Raw genomic sequence first — 12842 nt, 5'->3', positions numbered from 1 at the left:
CCACAACGAATATCCTAAGAAACACAGCCTTTCTTTCTTCCATCTGCTTAGATTAACCACAAACAAGAACAATCATTACAGATTAGGGGAAAATCACCTGAGAACAAAAAGGGGTTGTGAGTAATAAACAGCTCAGTCTTTGAAGCTTCCTCTTCATCTACCCTAAGAAGAGCCTCTTAAAATGGGACCATGCAGCCCAGAAGATTCATCCATTCCCTGCTTAGTCTGCAGTTGAGTATAGCTGTGCTCTCCCCACCCCCTGCACCCAAAATTTGAAATGCTGCTGGAATAATCAGTCGTTTAAAAAAGCTATGAAATATAAAACAAAGTAAGACTCACAACCTCCAAGAATGGCCACTTTTTTTTTTTTTAAAGAACCTTTGCAAGTTTAAACACTAAGATCGATTGTGTTCCCACTGGGTAAAAGGCAGCTCTTTGTCCACCACACTTACTATATCACTGAAAAATGTACAGACTGCAGGCGCAGCCGCAAGTCACAGATGCAGAGAACTAACGATGCTCTCCAAGATGTGGCTCTGCTCCTTAACATGTAGTACTGGGCTTGCAGACTGGGCCTCCTCTCCTCCTGACACACAGGCATGCACAAACATACACAGAGTCAAGGCTCAGAAACTCTGTCCTAGCAACAGGGTGTCAAGAGTGCAGTCTTTGCTGCAGCTCTTAACAGCTGGAGGCTGGAGTGAGAGGGCGAGGCCGTGCACATCCCTGCAAGGGCTCTGAGACATGTTCAATGGCTGTAGGTGCCTGTGATGGCTATGACCCATGGCTCAATGCCAGAACCTCTACATGTGTGGTTTTGAAGTTTTATTCTACCTCCTTCCAATGCGTCTTGCTCAAATCTTCTTATCCAGACAGCTTTCTCACCTTCCATTGATTTTTTTTTTAAATAAGCCCCAGTGAACATGTGGTTTCTTTAACTTTCTATCAAACAGGTAGTGCTATAGCCTGAGCTCATCTGAGCACCTTTCAGAAGATGTCAGCATTCCCGAAGCGCTCGCAAAAAGGATTTTCTATTGCGTGCAGTGAGTTCATAAAAGATGTCAAATTATCTGAAAGCAGTTTAGCTACAGTAAGTCCATGCATTTGTGGTACAAATGTTGTAGGACTCAATAAATACATTCAAGTCATGCTCACCCTGACCTGACTTGTTCTCAACGCACAATTTCAGTTTGGTGACTGGCGTCTTCCTTCAGTTTTATGGGAGGTCTCAGAATCCTCCCAGTTTTATGGGAAGTCTCTCTGGCCTGAGCCACCCCCACCCAGGCTTTGTGGATCTGAAGATGAGCGAATACCAGGGCCGTCTTTCCATTTCTCTCCTGTGCCCTCTAAGCTGTGCCCCACTCCTTGCTCCTCCACAGCTGAGATGAAGATGATGATGATGATGATGATGATGATGATGATGATGTTGATGATGAAGATGATGGTGATGATAATGGCGCACAACCGCAAGGGCTAGGCCTACAAGCATGGCCTCCAAAACTTCACTCCAGTCTATTTTCCTTCCGTTTTTCTTTGGAGTGGTAATTCACAGTGACATGTATCCAGGGACACTAAGTAAGTCCAAGTTGAATTGACATCATAGAGCCTTTTATTGTTATTCCTATTTTTAGAAAGTGTTTCTGCAGCAGAAGAAATTACCTAGCCCGGGGAGATGCCAGCTCTCACTCAGCATTAGTCCTTAGATTCCTGGGGAGACACTATTTGGTACTTTGGAGCTAGGTGTCGGTGTGTCAGACTCACCGCACCAATTTTCCCCAACCATAAACACTACGCAAACTACATTTAGAAGTCAAGATTACTGTATTTTATTGCCTGTGCTACAAGCATAAAAAATGGATTTCAATTTTCTCTCTTGAACACCATATCATGATTTAAAGCAGCGCATAATCCTTGGTACATATTATCTCATATTCTGCTTATAGCAACAAGGGTGTAGACTACTTAGGAGTATAAAATACAGATTTAGGATACTTTTTCTATCTAGCATATTATGAAATTCTAAATAAGACAGAGTAACATACTAGGTTTCATGGAGATGATCAGACTATTATCTCACTATCTCATTCACTATCCCCGCCCCTTGCCAGCTTTTTAAGTCATGGTAATGATAAAGTAGTGAGGAGGAGAGAAAAGGGGAAGAATTTTGGTCCTTTACGAAGGAGAAAACTACATCTGATCTACCACCTGGGGCTTAGTGCCAGTTGCCATGCCTTAAGTGTAGATTCAAGCTATCAGCGTCACTAGGTGCTTTAACCTTACATCCTTCTGATTCCCAGGCTGTGGGTGTTAAGGAAAAGAAAGCAGTGAAGCTACTTCACCAGCTTCATCCAAATTAATGTGTTCTTCAGGAGTCAATTGTAGACATTCTGCAGCAACCTAACTAAATTCCTAAAACAAAGACCTGGAGCAAGTGCTCATTTTTAGGAATATGGCATACTGATTAACAATCAATCCACACAAATAAGTAAAGTCAAGCACCTCATAACAACCTTTGGGTAATGGACTGCATATGGGACTGTGGTCCCAAAATATTATAATACCGTATTTTTATTCTATCTTTTCTACGTTTAGATGCACAAATACCATTGTGTTACAATTGCTACAGTATTCAGCACTGTAACATACCATACAGGTTTGTAGTCGAGGAGCAGTAGGCTCTACCATCTAGCCTAGTGTGTAGTACACTCTACCATCTAGGTTTGTGTGAGTACACTTCATGATGGCCACACAATGACAAAATTGCCTGACACATTTCTCAGAATGTAATCCCATCATTAAGCAATGTATGACTGTACATTCAAACTGATTTGGATTCTACAGATGCTAATTTTAAATTGCTACTGATACACACATACATGTGCTCACATTTACGTTTACAACATACCTACTATTCCTGTGTCATTGTCTCCTCGGCATGTGCAGTGCACGCACACAGACTTCATGAATATACTCTAGAATAAACTATACCATCCAGGTCCAATATTTAAAACAAGTGGCCCAGGACTGAGATGGAATCATTGGGCTGAATTCAGTCCACAAATATGTATTTTTGCCTATCTCATTTTTTTTTTAAAGTGGGACCTCATTTTGTTGCTCAGGCTGGAGTGCAGTGGCACAATTATAGCTCACTGCAGCCTTGACCTCCTGGGCTCAAGGGATCCTCCTATCTTAGCCTCCCAAGTAGCTGGGACTACAGGTGGACGCCATCATGCCCAATTAATTTTTAAGAATTTGTTTTGTCAACATGGGGTCTGTGTTGCCCAGGCTGGTCTCAGACTCCAGGGCTCAAGTGATCCTTCTACTTTGGCCCCCCAAAGTGCTGGGATTATAGGCGTGATCCACTGTGCCAGTCCTATAAAGTCTAAAAAAATTGAAATTGTCATTTTAAAAATCCAAATTTTTTTCAGAAGAGCTAACAAACTAGTCCTTCATTTTTGCAAAACAACAGGGGGTTGAAGCTGAACAGTGATGGCCTCTTGATTCAAGGGTGGACTTTTCATCTCGCCCCTGTTCCCAACACTCCCTATTCATCTCCTCACTGTCTGCTTCACTTCTGTGCAACATCTGTCTGTTCCCACATGCATTTGGGGTCATGGTCCATTCTCTAGGTAAACCCACTTGACACTTCTCCAAGTGTTATGGATTGAATTCTGTCTTCCTAAAACTTCTAGGTTGAAATCCTAATCCCAGAACCTCAGAATGTCCCCTTATTGAGACAGGGTCTTTACAGGGATAATCATGTTAAAATGAGGTCTTTAGGGTGGGGTGGTGGGCCCTAATCCAGCATAACTGATGTCCTTATAGAAAGGAGAAATCTGAACACAGAGATGCACACAGAGGGAGAGCATCATGCAGAGACGAAGGCAGAGATTGAGGTGATGCATCCACAAGCCAAGGAAGGCCAAAGATTCCCAGCAAACACCAGAGGCTGGGAGAGACGCCCGGAACAGATGCTCCCTCGCAGCTCTCAGAAGGAACCAACTCTGCTGACACCTGAATCTCAGACTTCCAGTCTCTAAAACTCCTAGACAGTGCATTTCTGTTGTGTATGCCACTTGATTTGTGGGACTGTGTTATGGCAGCCCCAGCAAATGAATACACCAAGTAGCTTAAATGAAGTCAGTATCTTCCTTTGATCATTGGGAATAATCATAGGTGAGTGGTCTGCATTATTGGCTATGTCTAGCTTAGGAAAAGGACATCACAAGGAGAAATGTTCTTTCCCAAACCAAGTGGCCAGGCTCCCAAGAGCTTCTACATAGAGATGCATCCAACTAGAAGTGGGGAGTCTGCCTGCTCCAGCTCAGGTGATGAAAAAATTCTGGTCAACTCTGACTGCCAAAAAAAAAAAAATGCCCATAGTTCATTCCTGAGTAGGAGGGTGATATTTTAAGGGTGAAGGGATATTTTAGGGGAAGGAGTATGTCAGGGAGGTAGACGGCCCCAATCCTCATTTACTCCTGAGCTCACTTGAGATGATAAACTCCTGTGTATATGGTGAGGCACTTTCCATTTTATTTTTCTTTTGCAGGCTTTTTCTTTCATCTGGTCCAAACAACAAAGAGGGTATGGGTGGGGACAGAGGACCTCAGTTGGAGAGGACTGGGCCAGTCGATCCTCTGTTGGGTCTGAAGAGCTAGCTGTTCCCTAGGTGAGGTCCCAAGTAGACTGGCTGTTGTCTGACCACAAATAGGTCACGTTTTGGAGTCTTAGTCCCTTCCTTTAAAAATGAGTAGCCCTATCAACTTACTGAATGACTGACTTTTTATAGGATGTTTCAGAATCAAAAGCACAACTTGTTAGGCATTAGGTTACTCTTTAGTTCCAGAACACCCCATACCTAGTGATCTGAAGCTGCAACTTCTGGGGGTTTCACTTCACCAATCTGTCAGTGACACAGGCTGGGAAGTGAGGAAGTGCCAGAGCATGCTGTCTCTGGCAGATTACGAGGTTGCCCTGACAGGGCACCCTAACTATGAACTTTGAGAAGCATGGCTCTGTGTCTAATTTTTTAATACTGAATTTTTGGAGTAGTATGTTCAATTATATTGCAAATAAACAAAATGGAGTCATGAGGGAACATTACTCTTGTGGGAATAAAAAGCTTGGCAAATGAACAGAACTAGAAGTAGATCTCATGGCTAAGATCCCATAGTCAGGGCACCTCCTAGGGTTCAGGATGTGGAATCCCAAGAGGAGATCTAGAGAGAATGCAGAATGGCTTCCCATGGGGCGGGGTAGGTGGGGTAAGGGATTGCCCTGAGGTCTCTGTGTGTCCACTGGAGATAAAAAGTGCTACTCATGTAGCACTGAGAAGTGACCCTCAAACCAGTGGATTCTAAGAGAACTTCATCAATACGAATCTGAGCACATGTCCCCATAGCACATGTCCCCATATGTACCATTTCTTTATGTATAAGACACAGGTACTACTGCAGTGATACACTGTGCACATTACAATTCAGGCACAAATAACCATATTAAAAAGGATGATATGAAATGAATGTAAATAGAAGCTCTACGATTTTTGCCTGGCACCCCAGTGGATGGCATCATTCACCACCCCTTGGTCCTCTGTGCCATCCTGAAGTTCAAAGTCTGTCTACATATGGAGGAGGAGCCATGTGAACCCTGTTGACCAATGTTCATGTCCCTGAGGCAGTCCACATGTCTCCAATGGCAGTTGACTGAAATAGTTATTTATTACAAAATCCAGATGACTTGCTGATTGAGACTTAGTAGAGTCTGCCCAATAGCCTCAACAAGTAAACATTTTTGGAAGCACAGTAATTTTGGCATTTTTATGTAGAAACTCTGCCTTAATGCTGGGAGGTTCTGCAGAGGTTGACATCATTTTACTTGGTGTTTCTGTTTCCCATTCCCCACCCTCAATTTGGGATTATTCTTAGAATGCTCCACATCGTGGTCTTTTTTTTTTTTCTTATGTTATTGGAACTGTCAGGCTAAAATTATGTTTTCTATCTTGCTGACTCCATGAGGACCACAGACTTGGCCACATGCTTTTCAAAGAGCCTAAGATTTCCAGTGCGTTAATAGCCAGAGAACACTGCAGCCTTGTAGCTTCAGAAATGCCAACTCTACAGCACACGTCTACATTCTTTTAGTTACTTTTTGTGATCATAAAGCACATATTTTTCACACAGTAATGAGATGACCTAGTCTAATGCCCTCAGGGCAAATGACTAGGGAATGAAAGAATCAGAGTCAGAACACAAACTCCTGACTCCAGAGTAGCTCGCTCTCTACCACAGTCACTTTTTGGTTCTCAGATTTCCCCTTCATTCTGCCCTGGCTTCAGGATGAATGGGTGGCTAGAAGCACAGAGTTGAGCTCTCAATTCTAAAGGGAATAGTCCCTAAAACTCTTTGGGTCTGCATTAATGGCTGTGCTACCTCAAAAATGACCTTGAGGTATAGATATGGCCTATCTGCCTGATGTGCTGAACTCTGTACAACTCTGCCAATTTGCTAGGCATGCCTGACAGTCCGTCCTTTAGGTACAGTCCCTGCAATCTGGCTACAGCCTCCAAAGGTCTTACCACAAAGAAAGAAACTCCCTAGTTGAAAGAGTGAAGGACAAAGTGGATTCAGAGGAAGGATGCAGGCCATCTCAATGGCTTGAATATGCTGCCTTTTCTACTTTGTCTTTCTGTCTCTAGTTGATGTGTCTTCTCCTGCTGGTAAGGTTTGGTTCTGTGTCCCCACCCAAATCTCACCTTGAATTCTAATCCCCATAATCCCCATGTTTCAAGGGCAGGACCAGGTGGAGGTAACTGAATCATGGGGGCAGTTTCCCTCATGCTGTTCTCGTGATAATGAGTGGGTCTCACGAGATCTGATGGTTTTATAAGCGTCTGGCATTTCCCCTGCTTGCACTCATTCTCTCTCCAGCCACCCTGTGAAGAGGTGCCTTCTGCCATGATTGTAAGTTTCCTGAGACCTCCCCAGCCATGGGAAACTGTGAGTCAATTAAACCTCTTTTCTTTATAAATTACCCAGTCTCAGGTATTTCTTCATAGCAGCAAACTGAATAATACACCTGCCATCCGCCATAATGAAAGAGGGCTGGGAATGATGTATACTATGGTAAACCTTCAGTGGATGTTACAAATTCCAAGCAGTATTTAAGCATCCTTATAAGGGGAAGAGTTGGGAAAGGGCTGATTTACCAGGATAAGATTTCAGATGCAGATAACTTCTTTCAGGGCATGGATGGTTTATGTCTCTTCCCACCTCTGGGTTTTGTGGCTGCCTTTGCTAGCTAATCATGGTGGTGGCTTGTGGTATGTATTCAGGCAGGAGAGGCTGGGATTGCCTCTCTTTTTAGGGTATGCTCTGGGGCAATGGTGCCCTTTTTTACTGTGTTAGTCTAAACCAGGTGCAAGGACCCCACAGTGAACAAGCTGGTGGCCAGCCTCACAGGCCGACTTCCTATGCTTCCCATCTCTCTCTCACACTTGCCACAGAAGAAGTCACTGGGGCAGCCAGATGCTCTGGCATCTCACTCCCATCTGCAGATAAATCTTCAATTGCCCTTCACGTACCTGGGGCTCTCCTTGTACTGTAGCAGAGCTGGAGGAATGAGAAGTGAGGGGAAGGAGCTATGATAAAAGATCTGCTCCTTCTCTTTTTTCTAATTCCCTAGAGGATAATGTGTAAACTTGAACAAGCTGGGTCAGGAGTAGCCCAGAACCACACCCACCCACCCCAACAACCCTCAGAACTGAGATCTGGTTCTATGTAACCTGAGAGAGCTCAGGGAAGCCAGGATCATGGTCTTCAAGTATGCTAAAGCATGCCATGTTATGGAGGATGAGGGTGCAGAAAACACAGAATAAGACCAATGGGTGGGAGTGGCATGGACAGATTTCAGTTCAATATTGGAAGAATGTCTAAGAATAAGGCTGTCCAACAATGGGACAGGCTCTCTAGAGAGCTGTAACTATCACTGAGGTATTAAAAGAGAAGGCCATGTTACTTCAGTCAATGACAGAAAGTATGTATGTGTGTGTGGCAGGTGGTTAGATGTTTTCATTCTATGACTCTAAAGACTGCATAACACTAGGTCCAATCATCCATCAGTGTTGACCATTTTACAAAGCCCTGTACCATTACAACATCCTCCAAGAGGAAACCAAGTTAATTTTGAAAAAGAAGCTGCCCTTAGGTAGCAAAATAAATCAGGTGGGAGGGAAGAATACTGGCATACTGCTGGATGACGCCTATGTCTACATAACCTCTAGGCACCACCTTTCTCACTTGTACAATGCAAAGGTGATGGTGAAAACAGGTGACTGATTGCTTGCTATGGGCCAGATACTGTTTTAAATACTTGTATTAACTTGCTTAATTTTCACAACTCACTCTTTTACACATGCAGAAACACAGGTAAGGAGAATAAGTGACTTACTTAAGGCTATACAGCTAGTAAGAGGGAGAATCAGAATTAAGCCCTGGTAGATTTCCACACATTATGTCCAGGCACTCACAACAGTGTCTGGTACAAAGTAAGGGCTCGAGAGAGAGAATTCCAGGGCTGTGCTGTGTGACATTATGCAAAGTAACCAAAGTTCTTTATGCCTGGTGTTCTCATCTGTAAAATGGGTATACAAATGTGTATCTTATAGACAGGCTCAAAGACAAACGATTTAATACATATAAAATGTTTAAGAGAATGGTGGCAAATAATAAGTACTCAACAAAGGTTACCTAATGTCACATAAACATGCCCTTGATTACAAATACATACATGGGTGGTTAATATCTTAATATAACATAAAGCTATGCCTATGTCTGTAATATCCATACATAAAGGGCAGTCACTCAAAAAGAGTCCCAGTGGAGTAATGAAGCATCACTACCAACCACTTAACCATATAGCAGAGAGTGTGTTTATCTGATTGCTTTGTGCTTAATCAAACCACACCTTATCTCTCCATAGGTCCTCAATTCTATTACATGATGGAGGCTTTTCTTCCTTCCTTCCTTCCCTCCTTCCTTTCTTCCTTCCTTCCTTCCCTCCTTCCTTTCTTCCTTCCTTCTTTCCTTCCTCCCTCCCTCCTTCTCTTTCTCTCTTTCTCTCTTCTTTCTTTCTCTCTTTCCTTCTTTCTTTCTCTTTCTTTCTTTCTCTCTCTCTTTTCTTTCTTTCTTTCTCTCTCTCTTTCTCTCTCTCTTTCTTTTCCTTCCTTCCTTCCTTCCTTCCTTCCTTCCTTCCTTCTCTCTCTCTCTCTGTCACCTGGGCTGGAGTGCAGTGGCACAATAATGGCTCACTGCAGCCTTGACCTCCTGTGCTCAAGCCATCCTCTTGCCTCAACCTCCCATGAGCCGGGACCACAGGCATGTGCCACCACATCTGGCTAATTTTTGATTTTATGTAGAGATGGGGTTTTACTTTGTTGCTCAGGCTGGCCTCAAACTCCTGGGCTCAAACAATCTGCCCGCCTTGGCCACCCAATATATTAGGACTACAGGCGTGAGCCACCGTGCCTGGCCCGATGATGGAGGCTTTTCTATAGATGATTATTCTCCCTGGAAACCTGCCTCTCAATTTCTCCCTGAACCTTAAATTAAGTGAATTTTCCAAGATTTGGATAAATGAAAGAGAGGGCACTACAGAAACAACCTTGGAGACAAAATGGGATGTTTTCCATTGTCTCTTCCTTTTTTTTTTTTTTTTTTTGAGACAGAGTCTTGCTCTGTCACACAGGCTGGGGTGCAATGGCGCGATCTCGGCTCACTACAACCTACACCTCCTGGATTCAAGCAATCCTCCTGCTTCAGCATCCCGAGTAGCTGGGACTACAGGCCACCAGGCCTGACTAATTTTTGCATTTTTAGTAGAGACGGGGTTTCACCATGTTGGCCAGGCTGGTCTTGAACTCCTGACCTCATGTGATCAACCTGCCTTGGCCTCCCAAAGTGCTGGGATTACAGGCATAAGCTACTGCGCCCGGCCGAGACTGAATTCTTTTGCTAGAACCTGGAGAGCTAAAGGCCCACTGCCAGGGAGGCAGAGGGTGCCGCTGTCCTACCTGGTGAGCTTGGTGCCAATCTGTTGCCTCAGCTCCAGCCGCTCCTCATCCGTCTGCCTGGGAAGGATGTTCTTTTCTTCCAGCTCTCGCTTGGAGGGCCTGTTGCTGAGTTTGATGGCTAAGGAGTCCTTCCTGCAGACCTTCATGGCCAGGGAGCCTGTAGGAGACAGAAATGAGTCAATTAAGGCTTATATATCTGCCTGGGCTCCCACAGGGCCAACCCTGCGCCATAAGATACAAGGCAGGAAGGAAGTCATCAAGGTTTTAACACCTGAAAGTGGTTAATGCCTCAGTTCCTAGAGGTCCTGCCATTGCCACACACTCTACCCCTAACACTGTGTGGGGCACATGGACAGCACACGGGGAACCTGTGATTGGGTCTCTGCTTTCCAGGAACGTCTAGCATGCAGGCGACATCACAAAGGAGGGCAGGACTGGCTGTGGGGTGCAGTGGACTGCAAAGGGGGAGACAGGACAGAGGCCTTTAGCAACTAGGGGAAGTTTCACGAGGAGGAAGGGCTGACACCTGAAGCAGAGATGAGAGTCCAACAGGCAGCAGGTGGGCGGGGATCTGCGTCTGCAGAAGTTCAGTGGTGAAGGCTACACCAGGAAATCTCAAGAGACAGAAAAGATCAACTACACTGGAGCTGGGGGGACATGAAGGAGAAAAAAGGTAGGCGGACAAAGTGGGGCTGGTTGGGGGTGGGAGTGGAAGTGAGGGCTTTGAAACACGCAATATCCTGGGATGGGTTTTTTCTTTTCAACCCCAGGGTTTCTGAGCAGCTGAGGCAGGGCTTCCCTACATCTGATATAAATCAGTGGTTCTCAACCAGTGGAGATTTTGCTCCCCAGGGAACACCTGGCAAACTCCCAAGGCATTTTTGTTTGTCAAAACTAAGGTGGCAGGCAGAGGGTGCCACTGGCATCTAGCGGACAGAGGCCAGGGATGCCTGTAAGCATCCCACAGTGTACAGGACGGCCCCACACCAAAGAATTATCTGGTCCCAAATGCCGGGAGTGCTGAGGTTGAGAAACCCCTGTATAAAACATTTAATTCTCTGGATACTGAACAGCAAACAGGGGCTGAGCAGCTGCTCCTTCCATTCATGGATCATTGAGGTCTCTGGCTGCCCTGTGTAGTTCTTTCCTTGACATCACTTGGATCCCTTCATAGCTCGCCAGGTCTCACTTGGAGCCAGCTATTTGAAGCCTGGTAAGTAGAGAGCAAGAGAAAACACCAGCAGGCAACAAGTCTGAGGATGGCTTTGGGCTTTATTGAGTAGTGCTTTTCTTCTTTCTTCCTCTGCTAATTTTAGAACATGGGCTTCAGAATGTGACAGAGCCCGCATCAAACCCCAGCGTTGCCCCTTAGCAGACGTGAGGCCCTGGGCCAGCGCCTTGTTTCTCCATTTTCTGCCCTTATCTGTAAAACGAGGCACTAGCGTCCATGCCTCAGGGTTGTTGTGAGATGTAGGTGAGAGATTAAAACCGTAGCCCATTGTCAGGCACACAGTACATGTTCAATGCATGGTTGCTATTCTCATAAGTTCATTTATTAAAAAGTTGGCCAAATATCAGGCTGTACTCACGTAACTAAAATTTATTTACTGTTCATGGCCAGAGTGATAGGTTTTGAACTTTGCTTTCTTCATTTCTTCTCTTGTCTCTTAGCACATTTAAAGGTCATAAATAAGAAATTTAAATTGAGGCCTTCTAAAGATGCTGAGGTATGCTTAAAAAGTGAATTTGTTGCATACACAGTGGGTAGTATTTGAGTGTTTGCTAGACAGGGACAGAGTTTTAAACTTCTTAAAGTTTTTTTTGGGTGGGGGAGAAGTTGCATCCTAAGAGAAGCAACAAAGAAGCCATTTAAAGAGGTAGGAGGTGGCAACAATTTTTAGAGCTAGGAGGGAATTTAAGGAGGGCATTTAGAGGACATTTACCCTCTCCTCTTACTGATGTAGGAACTGAGGCCCCAGGAGGTAGACTAAGCTGCCCTACGACCCAGGACCAGTCAACACCAGAGCGGGATTAGAACCCAGACTGCTGGGCTGCTGGGCTGCTGGGTCTGCTCTCTGCTCTCTTTCCACAATAGCATGCTTCCCCACCCCTGGTGACGAGTTAAGACGAACGCACTGGTGTATAATGAGCTGTCATCGTCTTCGTCCTCCTCCTCTTCCTCCTCTTCTCTTGTATACAGACAAGAAGAGTCTTCATAGTCTGACTCATGAGGCACATTTTCTTTATTGTCATCACATTCAATCACAACAGTTGGCACTTGTCTTATTTCTGGAAGGCCCATAGGTCCTGCTTTGGTGACCCCGTCACCCGAGTGCAACCCAGAGCTGTGGTAAGAAGTGGAACAGGGGACCCGCTGCTCAGAGCTGTTTAAAGACAAGGAGGAAATAGGAAATTCACTTTGGCTAACGTGCTATACAAATGCATCAAAACCATTTTAAAACTCAGTTGTCCAATCCTAAGAGACAAAGGGTCTACTGGGCAAGTAAAGTTCCATTGCTCATCTTATAGGGAATCATTTTAAGATGGCACGGTTTCCTGATGGGAATAGTGGTGTGGGATAGGAAATAATAAATCCAGCTCCTCGTGGGTGGTGTGATGGTTGCACAATGATGTGAATGTACTTAATGCCATTGAACTGTATGCTTTAACATGGTTAAGATGGCAAATTTTATGTTATCTGTATTTACCATAATTTAAAAAAAATTAAAAGCAAGGGTAAAGGATTAATTTGATAGTGAAGCTACAGATT

General features: G+C 44.5%; 1 protein-coding gene across 6 annotated transcripts in view; it reads right to left on the bottom strand.

The window, feature by feature from the left end:
* Positions 1-12842, bottom strand: part of PHACTR1 (phosphatase and actin regulator 1) — a 574022-nt gene that overhangs the window by 45133 nt on the left and 516047 nt on the right. For all 6 annotated transcript variants that reach the window (XM_054490800.2, XM_054490801.2, XM_054490802.2 and 3 more), the window contains 2 exons: positions 12209-12456; positions 10073-10229 (listed from right to left, as the gene is read on the bottom strand). In XM_054490800.2, the coding sequence (XP_054346775.1) occupies positions 10073-10229; positions 12209-12456 (405 nt within the window). The remainder of the gene's footprint in view (positions 1-10072; positions 10230-12208; positions 12457-12842) is intronic.

The sequence above is a fragment of the Pongo pygmaeus genome, chromosome 5, assembly GCF_028885625.2.
Source record: "Pongo pygmaeus isolate AG05252 chromosome 5, NHGRI_mPonPyg2-v2.0_pri, whole genome shotgun sequence".
Lineage (NCBI taxonomy): Eukaryota > Metazoa > Chordata > Mammalia > Primates > Hominidae > Pongo > Pongo pygmaeus.
The sequence above is the reverse complement of the archived record's forward strand: the minus strand, read 5'-3'. Positions and strand labels throughout refer to the sequence as shown.